The sequence below is a fragment of the Callospermophilus lateralis genome, chromosome 2 (genome assembly GCF_048772815.1).
Source record: "Callospermophilus lateralis isolate mCalLat2 chromosome 2, mCalLat2.hap1, whole genome shotgun sequence".
NCBI classification, from domain to species: Eukaryota; Metazoa; Chordata; class Mammalia; order Rodentia; family Sciuridae; genus Callospermophilus; species Callospermophilus lateralis.
Genome location: NC_135306.1, coordinates 3969472 through 3989546, shown reverse-complemented (window position 1 = coordinate 3989546; position 20075 = coordinate 3969472). Strand labels below are relative to the sequence as shown.

General features: G+C 60.1%; 1 protein-coding gene across 3 annotated transcripts in view; it reads right to left on the bottom strand.

Annotated features, from left to right (window-relative positions):
- Positions 1-20075, bottom strand: part of Ralgds (ral guanine nucleotide dissociation stimulator) — a 41315-nt gene that overhangs the window by 6042 nt on the left and 15198 nt on the right. Inside the window, exons 1-9 of one of the 3 annotated variants that reach the window (XM_077108778.1) lie at positions 13464-13687; positions 5455-5565; positions 4409-4602; positions 3852-3947; positions 2860-3068; positions 2242-2651; positions 1363-1578; positions 994-1097; positions 519-603 (exon numbers count right to left, since the gene is read on the bottom strand). In XM_077108778.1, the coding sequence (XP_076964893.1) occupies positions 519-603; positions 994-1097; positions 1363-1578; positions 2242-2651; positions 2860-3068; positions 3852-3947; positions 4409-4602; positions 5455-5565; positions 13464-13646 (1608 nt within the window). In that variant the 5' untranslated portion in view covers positions 13647-13687. Of the gene's footprint in view, positions 1-518; positions 604-993; positions 1098-1362; positions 1579-2241; positions 2652-2859; positions 3069-3851; positions 3948-4408; positions 4603-5454; positions 5566-13463; positions 13688-20075 lie in introns of those variants that run through there. The other 2 variants (XM_076845178.2, XM_077108779.1) reach the window with 2 other exon arrangements.

Here is a 20075-nt window from a genome sequence, read left to right as displayed (position 1 = left end):
GCTTCTGAGGTGGGCTACTTGGCACCTGCCCCTGCTCCAAGGAGTGTGCAACCTCTTGAGGGTTCTATGACCTGTCAGCAGCCTCTGCTCTAGGAGCAGAGCCCAGCGCCACCAGGGCAGCCAGATCTGCCTCTTGAGTCTGAATGTCAGGACCCAAGCCTGGCGGCCCTTTTGGCTGGCTGGCCCTGGGCACCCCCTGCAGATTCCCATTCTTGGCAGACCTCTCCCCTGGGGTGTGCATTCAGGCAGAAGTGGTGGCAGGGGCCTGGGTGGCTCGAGGAAGGAAGCCTCCCCCTCGGTCCACCCTACATCCTGCATGAGGCCACATCCCAGCAGACAGCTGCAGGCCTGCTGACCCTCCCTACTCCTCCACCCTCAGGAACAGTGGGTCCCCCTGTCTGGAAACAGACCCTCTTCCCTCTGTCCAGAGAGACAGGACTGGAAGTTTTCAAGGAAGCGTCTGACGAGGATCTGACCCCAGCCTGTCTCCCCCTCCATCCACCCCAGGACCCCCTGACCTTGATGAGCAGCTCTCTGCTCAAGGAGTAGTTGTTCTCATCCGAGAAGATCTCAGATAGCTTCTGGAATATTCGGAAGCTGTCCCTGCAGGAAGAACAAAGAGAAGATGACACTTGGGAAGGGTGGGGAGGGGTGTGACAGCCTTCCAACTGCCTGGGAAAATGGGCTGCAGGTGGGCTCCAGGGCCTTACAGCCTGGGGAGGGGAGCTCCTGGCTGGCGCAAGGGGGCCTCCATCCCCATTTCTGCTGAGCAGTGTTTTCACCTGTTCTGATTTCGACTGGACAAAGATTCTGTGGTTACAGGTAAAAACCTGAGCATTGCCCTGCAGGCCCCACCAGGGGTCTGGCGGAGGAGGAAACCGAGGCCTGATGCAGAATGCTGATGGGTCTTGAGACCCGTGGTGCCCGCCAGGGCTCCCGCCCTCAGGGCTGATGCCTGTCCCAGTTCACCGAGCTCCTGGGGACAGTGCCCACCTGGAGACCTCCTCCCATGTCTTCTTCAGACGGTGGATGGCGTTGCTCTGCAGGGCAGAGAGGATGGCGTAGAGAGAGGAGAAGTTCTTCAGGACTCGGCACTCCTGGGGACAAGGACTCTGTGAGCCACGCCTGGAGCTCCTGCCAGCTCCTGCTGGACTCCTGGGCTGGCCCAGTCCCTGAGATGGTGCCAGGGGAGTCCCTGAGGGATGCCTGGGGTCCTGGGGGAATGAGTGCCCAGGCAGACTCAAGGCCAGCATGGCCCTGGGGAGGAGCGGCCTGGGGTCCATGCAGGGGCTCAGACCACACACCACATTCTGAGAGCAGATAGAGGTGAAGAGGTGTCCCTGGGCCCCTCTCACCACATACCCTGGCCACTTCGACCCAGTGTTCCACCACCCGGGCCCTGTCTGAGGCCTTCATGCTCCGGTCCCCAAGGCAGGTAGTGATGACACAGTTGGCCACATTGTTGAACTGGGTGACGGTGGCACGGATAGTGGGTGCTAGGTGCTCCTTGCCCTTCTTGTCCCTCTGGGACCAGATGGAACCCAGGCAGTGGTAGGGCACCACCTTCTTGAACAGCTCCTGGGGAGGAAGGTCAGGGTCACCTACCTGTGTTGCAGACCACTGTCCCCCAGGCCTGGACTAGAGCCCTGTGGTCAGGGCTGGAGCTCAGGAAGTTGAGGATGTGGCTTGACCTTGTGGGAATCCCTGGGTTTTGTTCCCTGACCACCGAGGACACCCTGCACGTGAGGAACCCAGGGTGAAATCTCGGCAGGAAAGCAAATATAGCATTTTCTCTGCCAGTCTCTGTCCAAGTACCAGGAAGAGGCTTCAGCCTGAGGTCCCAAGGCACCCTCTGCCCTCCATTTCACATGCCCACTGGGCTTTACCCAGAGTCTGCTAGGACAGTACACATCAGGTGCCTAATAAGTGCTGAGGCTGGCGAGGCCTCCTGGGCAGACCCTGGGTGACCTGTGGGCCTGGGGGCTCCATATTGAGCACCTGCCCTCCCTGGGTCAGGCCCGCCAAGCTGTGTCCTGTCTCCTTGTGTCCTTGTACAGTCACCCTATGGAAAGCAGGGGTGTCCCATGGCCCCGAGGGAGTGGGCCTAGGGCATGTATTCTGCACAGGTGGAGCCGGGATTAGGATCGGAACATAGCTCTGGGGCAGGGGATGACAGGTCTGTGCGTCTGAGGACAGAAGGAAGGCCACTCCCTCCTGCCCAAGCCACACTCAGCCACTCACCGCATCCATCAGCGTGAACTGCTCTGCCACCAGGTCAGGAGGGAATGCTAAGAGGTGAGGCTTCTCCTGGCTCAGCCCATTCTCTGTGGACACAGGCGAAGGCCAGCAAGGTTCCACTGACAGGGTGGGTGCTGAAGTGGGCTCTGGCTCTAGAGTCTGTGACAGGGCCGGTTCCCGTTCTGGAGCAGGTGATGCAATGGGCTCAAGCTCTGGAGCTGGTGCTGGAACTGGCTCCTGATCCAGAATGGGTGCTGGAGCTGCCTGTAGCTCCGAGGCTGGTGCTGTGGGCTGCAGCTCTGGAGTGGATGCTGGTGCTGCCACTGGACTGGGTGCCAGGGCTGGTTCTGGAGTCGGCTCTGGCTGTAGCTCTGGAGTTGGTTTCAGAGCCAGCACTGGAGCTGCTGCTAGAGCTGCAGGAGCACAGATCCAACATGACTGCCTGCCTGAGCCTGTCCAAAGACAGAGACATCCCGAGCCCACACAGGACGACCTCCCCAACTGCAGTGCATCCATCCCGACCAGCAAGGCTCATCCTTGCTCCTGGCCCAGCGCCAGCCCTGGAGCCTGCTCTCTATGGTGCCCAGCTTGACGCTTCCTCGTGTGCCCTCAGACACTCACCCCAGGTCTCCTCGCCCTCGGGCTCAGCCTCGCTAGGCTCCAGGTCCTCCAGCTGGGCCAGAAGAAGGTGGGCACGGCGCTCCAGGTCCGAGCCAGGCATGTTGAGCTGCACATAAGCCACCAGCTGCTTGAGGCAGGGAAAGTCCGGAGGCTGGCAGAAATCCTCCGAGTACTGGTCCAGCCAGGTCCCCAGGATGGAGGAGATGGCGCTGGGGACCGGAGGGTGAGCAGCAATCAGAGGTCTGGCCTCTCCTACCCTATAGCCTCTCACATTCCTATGGAGCTGGGCTCCTGCGCCTCCCCTGTCCCTCTAGAGGCCAGTCCAACCCAGTCCAATCCAAGCCCCTTTGGCTGTACAGGTCACCAGGCAAGCTTACAAAGAACTTCCACTAGAGGGAGCCCTGGGGCAATGATCAGACCAACTCCCCTTAAAGGTCTCCAGGGAAGCCTGACACTCCTCTGTCTGCCTCCTACCCCACTCCCCAATGCACACTCCACCACCTCCTTCCAGAACTCACAGGGCCCCATCGACACCTCAGCCTGTGGCTTGTGCTGCCACGCAACCTCATTTTCTGTGAGCTGTGTGTGGGTCTTGTCTCCCGAAGGGCACAGCCTGTCCCCTGCACTCTCCGAGTCCCCCTGGGGACCAGCTGAGAACCCATTATCAAGGAGCTGAGCATGATCAGCTGCTCCCCAGCCCTCCAGTCCAGCCTTGACACAGGACAGGTGGGCAGGTCCAGCTGGGCTGGGCTGGGCCAGGGTGGGGATGCATGGCCACAGGCCAGCTCTGGGCCCCAGCCTCCCCTCTGCTCCCAGGGGGCCTGGGACCTCACCCACAGCTCTGTCCTCCTCCTGCAGGCAAAGCCCCAGACCTCGGCCTGCCGGCAGGAATCAAAAGTGGAAGCCAGTGTTTGCCTAGCTCTCCCAAGGCACAGCCTCCGACGCCCCCACTTTGGAGACAGAAGCCCTCCCTTGACCCAAAGCTCACTCACTTTTTAAGTTGCTCCTGAGGCCCGCCGTTCTCACTGGAGTAGGGCAGGATGCAGCCATATCTAGGGGAGGCCGTGAGGGCGTCACATCTACCGTACCTGCTTATGACGTCTAGGGTTACTGGCTGACCCCCGACAGGAGGGGCCAGGACTGCAGCGGTCTTCCTGCTCTTTTCACCAGGTGATGCCCAGTGCCTGGAAATGTACTTGCACACAGCAGGCACTGCATATATGTTCACTGAATGAATGAGCCCAACCAGCTGCTTCTCCAATACCCCAGGGGTCCCTGCTGTGGCTACATCTAGTCCCCGCAACCAGATGGAATCTGGACCCTCCTTTACAAATGGGGAAACTGCTCTGCCCCAGGCAGCGAGCTTCTTCATGGGGGAGGGGCACTCACAGCCCTGGGCGGGCACTCACAGCGCCAGGCTGGGCAGACACTTCAGACTCATGCCACTTGGTCCTCACTACTCATGAGAGTGGGGCTCAGAGAGGAGCAGGTGTTCCCATGACCCCGCCAGCAGGGGGCGAGTCCCTCTGGGCTTGGAGGTGGGGCTCACCTTTTGAAGAGCAGGTCCAGCACCTGCTGGGTAGTAGTGAAGGCCCTGTAGGTGCACAGGAAGACGGTGACATAGGAAAGGTCGCTGCCCTGGAAGGCGGGCACCAGGTGCTCCACCAGCTTCTCCAGCGTGCCCGCCTTCACGGTGCGCACCTTGCAGGTCTCATAGAGGTTCAGCGCCGACTCGTTCTCACCCTGGGCAGACAAGGGAGGGGCAGTCTGTGGTAGCACAAGCCTCCAGAGTGGATGGAGCTTAGGCCAAACTCCCAAGTACTCGGCAGCTGTGGCCAGAGTTGGGACAGGAGGGTCTCCAGAGGAAAAGGGGTCTTGGCCTTAAAAGCAGAATTTGAAACGTGGGAGTGATCACAACTACTGACTCCTTTGGGCCAGTGTGAGGGACGTTCACAGCCTCAGATAATGGTGGGCCTCTCCAAGGGAGTCCTAAGGAGCACCCATCCAGGGAGAAGGTGGGACTGTCCTAGGGCGGGGGGACAGCCTGTCAGGGCACACAGGCGGTGTTCCCTTGGTGGCAGAGGGAGGTCGCCACACGGCACAGAAGCAGACACAGGAGCACGGGGCTGAACAGCTGCAGCAGTAGCCTCCCTTCTGGAGACTTAGGAGCTGAGTCACACCCCCCCATGGACCTGGAGGGGCCTGGGGATGTGCTCTGTGAGGTGGTGACGTGCAGGAAGCGTATGTGACAGCTGTGCCTGTGCTTTTTAGGTGAAGACAGCTGCACTAGGTGTACGAATGCAGGGCTGGGAGAAGGTGCAGGGAGGTCAGCTGACAGCTGTGGGGACACCTGGGAACACGATGCAGCCTGACGAGAGGTGGGACAGAAGTGAGAACATCTCCCACACTTGGCCACTGTAATCAGGGCCTCGGCACCTGATCAGGTGCTGGGGGGCCCTGGGGAGGGATGGGGAGCCAAGGCCCAGAGTCTTCTCTGGTGGGACAGGGCCCTGGTGGCTCTGCGAAGGAGCCTGGCACAGTTGCCGTTCGGGATCTGTGTCCTGGGCTTGAGTGGAGACCCTGGCACACACTTACCCCGAGCCAGCGCTGGCCCTTGCTGGCCCCATGATGCAGCTGCACCTTGCGCAGGGAGATGGAGTAGATGACCCCATTGACCAGCTCCTCACCAATCTCCTGCGTGGAGCTCTGCAAAGACAGTGCCCGGCAGCCGGGCCCTGACGTTAGGGGCCTGCCTGGCCTGAGTAGCCTTCTGTCTCCAAGAGGAGGCACAGATGCGTAGCCACGCAGACCTCCACTCCAGGTAAAATAAAAACATCAGGGCAGGGGCTGCTGCCCCACATTCCCCTTCTCACCCAGCCAGTAACACCCTGGGGTGTGGACAATGGGCCCCTGGGCTCCCAAGCGCCCAACCAGCTGCTCAGGACTGGCCATCTCTCACTCCATCCTCTCTCCAGGATGGGCACTGTAACTGACCACTTCATAGATGGGCAGGTGCCGCTAAGCGGAGCAGCTGACCCTTCACTGAGCTGCCTCAGGTAAACAGTGGCTAGGACCCCAAGGCCCTGCTTCTGTGGCCCCCCAAGAAGGCAGCTCCTCAGGACAGGGGTGCTGCAGCCATCCTGTTCCCACTTCTACTCTACTTGGGGTCCCCAGCTGACCCAGCTATAGTGGAAAGCTGTTCCTGGCCCAGCCCTGGATCAGCAGCATGGGTCTGGGGTAGGTGTGTGGCATCTCTGAGGGCTACGTCACAGGCCACTTCCTTCCCCTCTGCTCATTTATGCCCTTGTGCCCAAGTGGGCGACGAGGCGTTCCTATCTCTGTTCCTCTTCGTGGGAGCGTGGCGGATATGAATGGTGGGAGAGATGGGACCAGTGGTGGTGCTGGGGTCCACAGAACCCCCTAAACATGGGATATTGGCTGGGGCAGAAAGTGGGGTCCTCTGACTGCTCCCAGGCCCCAGGGCAAGAAGGAAAGGCTTTTATTTTAGGAGCAGGCTCTGCCCACCGGGCAGGCTAGCTGGGGGGGGGGGGCTGCATCCTGCTTAGCCATGCCACCCCGGCTGCAGGGCAGCACCCACCTCACTGTCCAGGGAAGGGGTGAGCTTGTGGCGGGAGCAGGGACTAGAGGCTGACCCTGAGGGTTGAGGGAGGAGCTGGGAAGTGAGACTGGCACATGGCCATGTACACCCAAGTCACTGCCCAGGTGGGCGTGGAGCCCGGAGGACCCATGGAAAGAGCTCCTTGGCCAGGCCTCTGCAGCCCTTCTCTAAGGCCCACACACATGTGCTGGAACCCGGGCCCTATGACTCTTGCCCACCCTCAGAGAGAAAGCTGTGGACATCACACGGCCTCCTGACCCTCTTCCTCCCTGCTGAAGGGGACTTCCTTTCCGTCTCAGGAAAATGAGACAGATGTTCTCCCTCCCTGCACACAAAACTGCCTTGGAGGAGACGAGTTTCAGAGACCAGGGGTCCTGGGCCCCGACCACCCTGTCTCCCCAGGGGTCCTAAGAGGTCAAGACTTGGCTGGGGAGTCTCCAGGGATTTTAGCCATACCAGGTCCAGCTGGGAGTCGGTATCTGAGCACCCATCAAGGGCAACAGCTCGAGGATCTCATGTAGGACCCACGTGCCATGGTGCACTGAACTTGAACCACTCAGGAGCCCAGCACAGTGCCAGTCCACAGCAGGTCTCAGAGATGGGCTCCATCAGCATCTGGTCGGCCAACCCACAGGAGAAGCGGGGCCAGGTGGCCTTGGCCATGCCAAAGCAAGTCTAAATAGCAGCTCCTCAGTGAGCCACTGGCCTCGGCTGGCAGCCCAGCAGCTGGCCCTGGCCCTGTGCAGTGTCATGTGATTCCTGCGCCCTTCCCCCAACCAAGGGGCCTCTCCAGTCAGCTGGGTGGGGGTGGGGGTGCAAGTCAGCACCACACATGCCTGCCCTAGGGGTGTCACCAGTCAGGGGCACAGATGGGGAGCTGCTCCAGCCCCTGCGGAGCTAAGCCTGAGCTCCAGGAGGAATAAAGCAGATGCGGAGCAACGCTGGGCCGTTTACCCCCTTCACCCAGCAGAGACAGCAGCGCGGAGCCTCCACTCCCTGCTCTGACGCCTCTTCCAGGGACACAGAGAGGAAGCAGTCAACAGCCCTGGGATCTGTCCCCAGGACCCTCTGGGCCACCAGGCACCCACAGGCCATCCTTTTCTAGCAGAGCTGAGAGCCCATATGGGCAGCCCAAGCCCCCAGGGATCTGGGAGGGAGAGGAGGGGAGTGGCCCAGTAAACAGCTGCGGCAGAGAAAATGCCTCCCCAGGGCAGCGACCAGCAGGCTACGGTGAGGAAAGAATGCCCCATGGCTGGCTGCTGTGGCCTCAGGGGAGGATCTTCCTGTCCTCCCTTTAGCACGAGCAATGTCCCCAGGGCCCTAGGAGCCAGTCAGGAGCTGTGCCTCAGAATAGATGTGGGTCAGTGGACAGGGCAGCGGTGCCCTGGGGCCCTGAAGACAGGGCCCCCACACTCTCCTGTCTGTTGGGGCACAGACCAGGGCCCTCAGGGCAGGGAGAAGAACAAGGGCCTTGGTGGTTAGTATGTCACCTGACCAGCTGTATCTCCAGCTGTCCCGGAGGGAGCTGTGGGGGCTGAGCCCTGCTAGCCAGACCCCCTGGAGGGGGAATCATGGCGGCTACGAGGGGAGCCACAGCTGCCTCAGCTCTGTCCTCCCCACAGGGGTTCACGTCTGCACACAGCCCTGGAGCTCAGTTTCCTGCTCCAACGGCTTTTCCTGTGGAAGCTTCCAACAGGGGTTCCCAGGCGCCTTGGGCCTGCAGACGATCATGGGGCTCTCTTAAGGAGGCCTGGCTGAGCAGGGGGCTGAGGCTCAGGGAGGAGGCCAAAGCCTGAACCACTGTGTCCTCTCTTCACCTGGAGAGGTCAGCTCCACCTGGGCAGGTGGCACTAAACCCTCAGGAACCCCATTACAACTCCTGGGCTGCTCTCCAGGGCCATCCTGGAGCCATGGCCAGCCTCTAGTCAGCATCCTGAAGCTCTGGGAACACGAGGTCCTGCCCCAGGGCCCACCAGACCTGAATGCCACCCCTCACAAAGAGCCCCGACTCCAGCCAGGTCTGGTGGACGGGAGAACAGCAGCTCTCCCACGGGGGACGGAGGGGTGGGATTGAGGGCATGGCCTGGCAGTGTGGGGGGCAGCACCTGACCCGCCACAGCCCCCAGGAGTTGGCAATAAACCCTGGGCAGGAAAACCTCAGGGAGCCTGTGTGAGGCTCCCTGAGGCTCTGGAACCTTGCCTGACCCCTGTGCTGGGGCAGCTCCTGGACTTTTAGCCTTTGAGTGGGACGCAGCAACCACAACCAGAACAGAGCAGAGGTATCAGAATGCCAGGCTCTCCAGGTCCTCACTTTATGGGCCTGGAGACAGAGGCTGTAGAACACATCCGGGTCCTGGTTCAGTCCCAATGAGGGAGGGGAACCCCGCATCATGACCCTCCACCCTGGGCCTGCCCCTAAGTCCGAGGCCCAGGGCATGAACAGGACCTCAGCAGGGATGTGGGGTCAGCCGCACTCCAGTCCCCAGCACAGAGCCTCCAGGGGCATTACACAGGGTGCCTGGCAGCCATGGCAACAAGTGAGCTGGGCCCACAGCTGCAAAGGCCATGAGGCAGCTCCATGACCCCAGACACTGAAGTCTGGTGACCAGCCTGTGCCGAACCCCCAAAGAGACTGTCCTGCAATCCCAGGACCCTCTCTGCCAGCCTGGGCCCCATGACTTGCCTTGTTAGCATTGGAGACTAAAGAGGCCTCCAGTGGGGTAAGGGAGACCAGCCTTCCAGCTAAGTGTCCACGCTTCTGTCTGTCTGCTAACAGCCAGCTTCTGACTATCAGGCAACAAGCCACCAGTGCCAGAAGGAGGACTGCAAGGGGACTGAAGGTCCAGATCACCACCACCACCACAGACCACAGTGTCCGGCACACGTGGGCACTTCTGGTGCCAGGCCCTTCCCGCCCTCATTGCATCTAATCCTCCCAGCACCTCACCTGACAGATGACGAAACAGCGGGCAGGGGTGCACCCAGGTCAGGAGCCAGGAAATGGCAGCCAGGACAGGGATTTGAACCCTGGCCTGTGCAGACACACCCAGGCCTGGTTGCTATTCTGACCACGGTTACAACCTTAAAGCAGGGCAGGGCCCCTGTCATGCACAGGTGGAGGAGGGCAGAGACAGGAAGGGCTCCCTGAGGTCACTCTGCAGGTCAGCGTGACTAGGCCAGTGCTTCACACTTGCACATCTGAATGGAGATTTGTGGACACTGGGAGAAAGGCTAACAGTACCACAGCCCCAGGTCAGCTGCAAGAACCAGGACTGGGAGGCTCCATGCTGATGGGCCAGGTGGTGTGCCCCAGGAGTCCAGGGCACTGGGCAGGCTCGGCTGCTCGCCTGGCACCTGCTCAGAAAACCTAATTGTGGCCGCTGTTGCTTGTCCAGCTCTGATACTGGGCCAGGCACTGTGCAGACTGCTTGTCAGGCCTCTTGCCTCACACGTCCTCACCGGGATCCTGTCTATGGTATAAATGAGGAAACCAAGGCCCAGAGAGCAGTAGGTCAGCTCCAAGGCGCCAGGTTGGTGTTCGGGTGCCCCGTTCTAGACCTCAGAGGAGGAGCGCTGACAATACCCACGGTCCAGTGCCCACCAGACAGGCTCCGATCCCCCTGCCTTGCTCATGGACTGTCCCTGCGCTCATCCTCTCCCTCCCGGGGGAACTGGGACTGCTGAAGGCTCAGCTCCTTCCATGCCAGGTGGCAGTTTCCAACTTCCATCTCTTGGAGTGGGGCTGGGGAGGGTTGCACCTTGGAGGTGCATCTCTAGGAACACGGCTTTTCTGGGCCTGTGAGGCTGGAGGCCCAGCCCTGGGACAAGGTGGCCATGGCATGGTGGTACTACACTGTGGGAGTCGTCTAAGCAGCTGACCAGTAGCCTCTGGGAGCCTGTCCTCAACTGCCTGGGCGCAGCCTCCTGAAACCTCCCCACTGGCTCCTTCAGAGGCCGTCTGCTATGGGGCAGTGATAAATCTACCTGGACCCTTCTTGCCTGCTACACAGGCCAGGCCTAGAAACTCTGTTCAACCTCCTGGTTGAGGGTCAGGCTCTGCCCTGCCTGCATGCTGCCCGACATCTCTTGAACTTGTCAACAAGGCCATCATCTCCAGAATACGCTACGCCTCCTGGGAAGAGCCCTGCATGCCCAAGTGTCCTCAACCTGGAGCAGGAAAGGGGACCCAGACCAGCCAACCTGCCTCCCTCCTTCCTCTTTTCCTCAGTCCCCCAAGGAGCAAAGTAAGAGCCAACAGGCGGTGGGGGGGTACCTGGGGGCCTGTGGTTTGTCAGTCCCCTCATGAACTAGATGGGTGATGAAGCTGGGTCTCTGGAAGACTCCTGGAAGACCACAGTACACAGGGGCCCTCAGATAGTGCCCCTGGCTCTCCAGTGGCAGTACTAAGGAGCCCTGGGGTTGAGCTGTAGAGCTGCCCAGTGTGACCAGCTGGCTAGACAGCAGGGGAAGGAGGGGAGCATGGGGGAGAAGCCCCTGGGAGGGGAGAAGCCCCTGGGAGTGGAGAAGCCGGGGCCCTGCCCTGGGCCTCCCAGGAAGGCTCCCGGGGCTCCTCTGCCTCCACCAGCTTGCTGCCTGCTGCAGTCTAATTAGTTGTTTCATCTGTCAAATGGGCTATTAATAGTCTTGACCCCACAGGACAAAATGCATGCAAATGACCTAGCACAGGGCCTCCCAGGAGGCACTGCCTCCTTCAAGCCATTTTTTTAAAAACCTGTGGGTCTGATGTGGCCTGCCTCCTTCAGAACCTGTCCTCAGGGTCCTCTGGCCTGCAGCACTTTCACCTTCCTCTGGAACATAAACAACCCTCTCTGCCCCTCACTGACTGCAGTCCTCGGGAGCCCTGGGAGCCCCCAGGTCGTGGTCCTCCTGCCAGCTCTGCCCTAAGGTGACAGGATCCCCGCATCTCCTGCACATGGCAGGCACCCACAAGGGGCACAGCCCATGTTCGAGTCCTGGCTGCCACCCTTGGCTGCGTGTGTGACCAGGTCAGGGGCTTCACTTCTCTGCCCCTAGGCTCCTGGAAGGTGGGGTTGGCGCCTTCTGAAGTCTGGTGCAGGCTGCGGGAATGACCCACTTCTCTGAATCCTCCCAAACCTTTACAAAGGGTGTCGCACACTTTCTCATCTGGCAGAGATGAAACGCATCCTGGGCCTGAGGGCCCTGTCCTCTCACTGCCTGGACACCTGGCCCCAAGTGCCAGAGACTGGCTATCCCACCTCCTCCGCTGCCCACAGCTCGTAGGTGCTGCAGACCCTCACGCTCCTCTGCCAGACCAAGCAACGATGGCCTCAAGAAAGCATGGAACGGCACAGGTCAGACTGGGCCACTGACGGCTTGGCTACGAGTCAAGAAGACAGGTGGATGCCCAGATGTGCAAGGACATCTGGTACCCCTGCGAGGGAAAGCCCGGCAGAGGCTTGGTGGGAAGAGGGATGGCAGTCGGGAAGCAGCCTGCCTGGTGGTTTCCAGACAGGACAGTGGCCTCAAGCAGGGCTGCTTCGGCTCTGGCACACTGCAGCCACCAGGAAATCAGCCCCAGGATGGGGGGGGGGGGGGTTGGCAGGAATGACAGGGACTTCCCCACCCCCTCCCCAGGCCCATGCTAAATGGTCATTGTGTTTGGTTTCCGGCAGTGGCCTCCTCTCCTGCCAGGACCCTGGCTTTCCTGCCCCAGCCAGAAGCTTCCCCTCTGATTTCTAAATAGCAGCTATGAGCTGCACCTCAGTACTGAGGCCCAGGGAGGGAGAGCGACCAGCCGTGGACAGCCATGAGGGATGGAGCTCAGCTCGGCCTTTCCCGGGGCTCCTCAGGGATGCAGATGGACAGAGAGAAGCGGCCCTACCCCAGTCAGGAACCTGCCCAGCCCCTGCGAGCACTCTGGCCAGACCCTCCCAGCACACAAAGCCCCAGGCACTGCCAGATGTAATGAAAGCCAGATGAGTGCTGGGATGGTGTCAGGCCTCCCACCCCCACGCTCCCAGGGGTCCCGCTCCAGCTGACAGAGGACCAAGCGTGCTGGGTGGATGGGGGTCCGGCAGCACACCTAGCCTGAACACCAGCCAAGCTCTGGAGTTCTCCGGGGCCGGGGTTCCCCCACAGAGCTCCCAAGGTGGGCAAGAAAACATGCTTTGTCCAGGCCTTGTCTAGGCAGAGAGGGGTGAGGGGGCTGCTTCTCATTCCACTACCCCTGATGCACATCAGGTGCAGTCAGGCTGAGGCAGAGGACGTCACCCACCGTCCCAGTGCCCTGCCCCTGTTCTGGGCACATTAGAAACAGGAGTGCCAGCCCTCACCCAGTACTCCTCCTCTATCCATGAAGGGCGAGTGAGCCCCCTTCTCTGAATCCTCCAAATCCTTGTGGATTAAGGATGTAGGCATGTTATCTAATCAGGCTCAAATGAATCACACCCTTGGTCAAGGGTCTTGTCCTCTCACTGCCTAGACACCTGGTCCCACAGGTTGTAGACCAGCTAACCACGCCTTGTTCCCCTGCCTGCTGAGCAGCACTGATGTGTTCCAGGAGGCCAGACCCATATCTGCTCCAGAAGGCCCCTGCAGTCTTAGCCACCTGGGGATTCCAGGATTCAGCCACCCCAACCCTTTGCTGGGCACTTGCACTGTGAAGTCTACCAATGTGGAGCAGGCCCTAGCAGGCCAGGCCCCTCCGGTTGCCAAGTTCACAGGCCACAGACATAAAAAGGTGACAGTGCCCAGGGAAAAGGTTTACCTGAGCTGCAGGAGCTGGGGTCGCCACACTGGGCTTGAGCAAACCCAGCTCTCGACCTGAACTGCTAGACAGGCGTGCTAGCAGCCGCCATGCCCACCTTGCTGCCTTGGGGATGGAAAGAGGAGGGGGTTACTGCAAAAGGAACCCCCAACCCACGCACCTACGATGAAGGGAGGTGGCCAGCTAAGGACGCTGGGCCGCCGTCCAGTCCTCCCTTGAGAGACACAGCTCACCCACCTCGAGGCGCGGCAGATCTGGGTCCAGCTGTGTGAAGCTGTGTAGCACCACGGGGCAGCTGTCGGGGACGCCCACCTCCAGGCGCACCGCGTCCCACACACTGCGGCTTCGCCGGGAGCCCGGGAACAGCGGCTCGGCGCCGCCCGCGGGCCCGGCCGACTCGGCCCACATACGCTGCACCATGGACTGCTCGTGGCGGCGCGGGCGGCCGGCGGGCCGCGAGACCCCGGGCGGCGCGGGCGCGGGGCCGGCGCGGCTCCGCGCTGCCTGCGCTCTGCGCCCGCGGCCGGGCCCCGCTGATGTCAGGCAGGGGGCGGACCCAGGAGGAGGCGGACCCAGGAGGAGGCGGACCCAGGAGGGAGGCGGGACCGGCACGGGCGAGGGGCGGGGCCGGCCAGACCGGGCGTGTGTGCCAGAGCACCGTGGCACTCGGCGGTGGAGCCGGCCCGCGGGTGCGCGTACGCGCTGGCGCAGTGGGTGTGCTGAAGTCAGCCCAGCTCCCCCGAGTCCAGTGAAGCCCCTCCCTAGTGTGGCCCCTTCCCCCCCAATTGCTTAACCTCACGGAGCACGGAGCCTCAGTTTCTTTATCTGGAAAACTTGGGTAACGAGAACGACTTCCTCAAAGAGCGGCTGGGAGGATGGCATTGGGTCATGACATGCGGCACCGGGCCGATGCCTGCGCGTGGCGTGGCTCTGTGCTCAAAAGAGCAGTGGAACTGTGGCAGTGGCCTCGGTACACATCAGCGTTGGCCTGTATGGTGTGGGGCTGAGGGAGGGTGGTGCCCTACCCTTTCTAGAAAAAGGTCTAGCCCCTTTGGGTATTATGACCACCCCAGAAGGGGTCCAGGTGGAAGGGCAGCCAGGGATCCGGGAGAGAACCAGAGAGTGGGCTGAGGCCTGCAATACCCAAGGAGGGAGGGATCTAGAGCTACAGATGCCTGGCAGAGCCCCTGGCCCCTAGCCAGGTCAGCTGGAGCTGCTGGTGGCTAGAGCATTCATGGAACTGGGGCAGTAGTTCCCTGGCAGAGCCAGGGAGCCTCAGCTATTCTTTCTGGCAGGCAGGGAGGAGGGAAGCAGGACCAGGCCAGGTTTGGAGAACACGTGTAGAATGGGTGAATGAATGGGTTCCTTCCTCACATTCAGTCTCCTCCTCGCACCTGTGCCATCTTCACAGAGGTGGGGATCTCTGTCAGCAGCCCTTGCAATGTCAACCACCTCTCCACAACTGTCCCAAACCACTGGGCCTGTTTCTCTATGTGTAAAAGGAGAGAGCAGGCGAGAACACACCTTCCACAAGCACTTCCTGTGCACCTACTGTGCCCAGCCCCACACTTCTGTTGGAGCTGTGAGGTAAGGAAGCCACCCTAGCCCTGTGACCCCACAGACTGGCTGGTTATTTCCAGGTGGGGCTGTGTTCTTACATTTTCTAGTTTTTAAAAAATGTCTTTGTAACCAGGTATGTATATTAAATGGTGTTTTGTTTTAAAAAGTAAGATAGGGCTAAGATCCCCAGAGGTTGCTAAGGAAGCATCCCAGTCCTGCCTCCATGGAGGGTGAGGTGGGTGGGCACATCAGAGGAGGGACTGGGGACCTGCACATGGCCCTGGGCACAGACTCTTCCCATCTGCTCCTGAGCCAGGTTCTCAGAGCTCTGCAGGAGCTCAGACTCCAGCACCTGCCCAGCTGGCTTGATCGCCTGCCCCTCTCTTAACTCATTCTCCCCAGGTGAGCCCCTGCCCCCTCCAGTGAGTCCTGATGTACCTGGCCTTGCCACCCCTCCAGCCTTGAAGGTTCAGGTGGGGTGGCCCAAGGAGGCTGGAGAGGGGGAGGATCCCCCAACGGCTGGCCTGACCACCTGCTGGCCCACCACCTGCCTGTGCATCATGGATGCAGGGGTCCCCATCGTCTACTAGCCAGTCCCTCTGGCTGGTGTCTGCCGGATTTTACAAAGCTCCCCTCTGGTGAGCCTGTTATGGTTCTTGATGCATACACTAAGATCCAGGGAAGCCCAGCTCCCTTCCTACCCTGTGACTCCCGTCTGCCCCAGGAAGTCACCTTTGTTAAGGGGTAAAAGCTGTTGAGGCAGCAAACAGAAGCTCCTGCCTAGTGTGGGTGCCCAATGCCTCACCCCTGCAGCCTGAGACATGGCCACACCATTAGAGGCTGACTCCCTGGGCGCCTCCTGCATACAAGACCCTCTCCCGAGGCTTCACGTGAACACACCCTCCCTCAGAATTCTCCTCACAGGTAGATCCCCTACCAAGGACAGGACCATCTGAAAGAGGAGACAAGGACAGCATGTGCCACAACGGAAGGACAGCATCATGCACATGTGCTTGCCAAAACCCAAAGCATCCAGAAAGGCCTCTGCATGGAACCAACATCTGAGGGGCTCACAGGGGACAAAGGGACATGTTAGATGCACACTAGAACGCAACCTCCGAAGGCCAGGTTGTGCAAACCTCTACAGACAAACAACCAGTTTCTCCAACAAATACACCTGGGGGGGGGACTATACATTAACAGAAGGGAAGTGACACCAATCAAGTGCAAGGCATGGATTCTGGATCATGATTTGAACAAGGCAACAGTTTAAAAGAGAGAGAGAGAGAGACAACTGTGATTACAATGGACCCTTCTTATCTAAGGGGGATACCGTCCAAGACTCCCAGTGGATAACTGAAACTGAGGACAATACTTAACCCAAGCACTACAATACTGCACATCAATCTGATAACCAGGCGGCTCAGTGACTAACAGGCAGGTAGTGTATACAGTGTGGATACACTGGATGAAGGGATGATTTCATGTTCCAGTGGGGAGAAGGGACAGTGAGAGATTTCATCATGCTGCTTGGAACAGCATGAAATATAAAACTCTTCAGTTCTGCATTTCTAGAATCTTCTGTTTAATTTTTTGGGAACTTGGTTGACCTTGGGACACTGAAACCATAGAAAACAAAATTGCTGATAAGGAGTGACCACTGTATTTGAACACTACTGGATATTTGAGTCACGAGACATAATCATTTTTAAGTGTGATAATGGCACTGTGGTTACTATTAGAGTCACGTACTGTAGTATCTGTGACTGGAATGATGTGCCTGGGATTTGTAAATGTTGTCCACTGGGGGATGGTGGGAAACGTGGACAGTCAGGCTGTTAAAGCTGAGTGTCTTTATGTCATTTTTCTGTTTTCATGTCAGTTTGGACTTATGCACAATAACAATCAACAAGAAGGGCTCAACTGGAGACTGACCCTCCTAGGCCCCTTAAACTCCCTTAAAGAGGGCCACAGACTTCAGACCCCAGCTAAGGCAGTGACACTTCACTCTGTACCCAGGACAGAAAAGGCTGGTGGCCCCACTTCGGCGCCGGCAGTGGACATCTGGGAGAATGTTGAGTCCTAATGTCCAGACGGTGCTGTCGGAGGAGGGTGGTGGCTGTGTGCAGCCCCAGTGGCCTTGGGAAGGCCTGAGCACAAGGCTAATGCTGTCCCTTGCACTTGGGGTACCTGCTAGAAGCAAGCGGAACCAGGGGGAGCACAGGGAGTCCCCCTTGGGAAGTGGGAGGTTAGGGAGCAGTGTCTCTCCCTTCCTCCCTCATCATACCCCAGCCCCCCACCCTGGGAGTGCATCTGCCCTTCCTGGGGGGGTGGAGCATGACAGACCCCGAGAACAAAGCTGTGTGGATCTTGTGCAGCCGCAATGTTCCTCGAAGGGAAATTCTCAAGGCTGTGAACTGACAGCTGGAGACTAGAGCCAGGCTGAGTCTGGCCACACGTGTGTTTTGTTTGGCTTGCAAAGTGTTTTTAAAATTTTCAGCCAACAGTAAAAGGTCAGGTGACTTCATATAAAGATCCGGCTTCTCCTGTAACTTCAGATGACCTGACCACACCAGGTCTGTGTTCCCACATGCCCTGAGAGGCCAGGCGGGAGCTGATGGCCCCTGCTGCCTTTAGCTGAGACATGGGCTTGGAGTCTGCCACAGACACCTGGGCACTGTCCATCACTCACTGGTCCAGAAGGTCCACCTTGGCTCACAGGAAAGGTGTACTCGGGCCCAATGGCTATGTCTGTCTCCTGTCCCTGCACATCAGTGGATTCCCAGACACACAGCATCCAGAGGGGTCCTGACCTTTCAAAGCCCACCCAGCAAGGCTCACATACAACTGCTGCAGGTCCCCAGAGAGCTCTCCGGCTCTGCTGGAAGCCTGCCACCTTCCCTGTGGTGAGCACCTGACAGCTGGTTCACATACCACACCCAGTGGATGTTCCAGCCAGGACCCAGGCCTGCTTTTACACTGGTCCCAGGGAAGAGTGTTCCAGTCCTGGGGTGTAGGCAGCAGTGAGGAGCAAGAACTGAGTACAGGCAACATGGGGGCAACCATAGCCTGGGCATCAGCCCTCTAGCCTGGACTGGGCACAGCCAGCAGGGCAGCAGCAGGCTCCAGACGCAGCCTGGGCGTGGGTGGAAAAGTATTTCTCCTCTTGCCGGGCAGGTGGAGTCACCCCCGTCTGCCTGGAGTTCTACATTTAGAGCACGGGGAAGACACAGGGTGTGGCCAGGTCAAGCCCCTCTGTCATTTCCCGGCAGGGACAGCACCATTCCTGGACTGCCTGGGTCCTGGGGTGGCCCTGTGTGGGTGAGTGAGCACACATCATTGGCAGGCCTTGACGCACCTGGGTGAGCAGGGGTGTGCCCAGCACAACAGGAGGGCCTCCCTGGGCCCCGCCTCCTCTGTGCCCGAGTTCCTGGGGACCACCAGTGGCCTCCTCCTACCCCAGGATTGGCAGGGGTGTCTCTGGGGGCTGAGGTGGAACTCCGAGCTGGTCAGGAAGTGGGAACTGAAGCCCCGGGGAGGCCGCACAGGGTGGAGGGATGGGAGGTGGTCATCACCCCAGTCTGACCTCACAGGGCGTTCCTGTCGGGGGCTCCACCAAAGCCTGGAGCCCTGGAGTCGGCCCACGCTGGGGACCTAGGGGCGGGGGCTCAGCAAGGGGCACGTGGGGCCTTGCTGCCCGCTGGAAAGAGGGCTCGCAGTCCAGCCTGCTGCTCTTCAGGTGTCGAGCAGAGCTAAATGGCAGTCCAGGGGTCACCAAGAGAAGTGCTGCCCATGGTGGGGCCTGGGAGGCTGACAACTGTCCCTTAATCCCTGAGCAGGCGGCCTACACCTGACAGCCACCATGTCAGCTTGGGATGGGCTGGCCAGAGGTGGAAGGACACAGAAGAGGGGAGAAGAGAGGCAGAGGGGACAGACAGAAAAGGAGACTGACTTGAATTGGGAACAAAAGAGAGGGTGAGGGACAGGGAGACCACAGAGGGACAGTTCCCAGCCCTCCCAGGGCCGCCGCAGCGGGGGCAGGGAGCAGCCGTGGGAGCACTGAGCATGTGTGGCTGAGGAAGACACCAACCACAGGGGGTCCCACAGTCTCAGCCCCAAACCTATCCCCTAGCCTGGGATCGGGAGGTGGTGACATTGGTCCCAAGCTGTGCAGGGCAGCAGAAGTCAGAACACACCGTCTAAAAAGTGCCCATCACACCCAGCAGGGACCCAACACTCCACACCCTGTCATCTGCCCTTCCCTGGAGGGTGGGCAGCCAGCTGCCAGCCCTCAGCTTATCCTGTGCCAGCTGGAATCTGTCACCACACAACAGGTACCAGAGGACCAGCCCCAAGGGGCAGACTCTGACTTGAAGTCCAGATTCCGGTTCAAGTTCCTGCTCTGTCTTCTTCTAGCCTCAGCCTCACTTCCCTGAACCCCAGTTCTTGTTAAGAAGATGGGGATGCGATATTGATAGAGCCACCAGCTGCTGAACTCTCGGAGAGCCGAGGTAAGATGGGGCGGAGCCGCAGGAATACCAGAAGCACTCTAGGAGAAGAGCCCCGGAGCTGGCAGCCAAGGCCACCCTGCACTGACCCACTGGGGCCAGGACAGGCGTCAAGGCCAGCCAGAGCGTGCACGCATGGGCACCAGGGCGACATCCCCAACCGCCTCCCCGGCACTGAGGAGGAGTCTGAGGCTTCCGCAGCCTCCAGTCAGACTCCTTGGACCTGTTCTGACAAGGAAGGGCAGGGAGCCCAGGGAGCCCAGGAAGCCGGCGCCTGAGCCTGGCCCTGGCTGTGACCCTCCCAGCCTCCCCGCTCAGACTCACCTCGGTGGCGGGTGCCAGCAGGGGTGTCGGCCAAGGCATGGGGGTTTGGACGGTGGCATGGCGGGCAACAGCCCACCGTCTGGCAGTCACCACTGAGATGCAAGCAAAGAACACAGAGCCTTTCCTCCCCCTGGGCAGGGCGGACCTGGCATGGGCCTGGCCTGCTTCCCGGGCCATGGCAGGGCAAGAGCCTGGGGGACAGAGAGCTCCCCAGGAGGCCCGCAGCCAGAGTGCCTGTTGCCTGCCTGCCCCAGTGGAGTCAAGTGTTCAAGTGCCTAGGCCCGGTGTCACCCACATGGCTGTCATACCTGCTCCTGTGACAGGCAGGGCTAGGAATTCCGGCTTGTACCAGGCCAGGGGGCAGCCAAGGATGAGTGGCTAGAGCTGTCCCAAGCAGGCAGAGCAGCTCTGGCCCTAACGTCTCTTCTTGGGCTCTCTCCTCTGCTGCCCAAGGCCC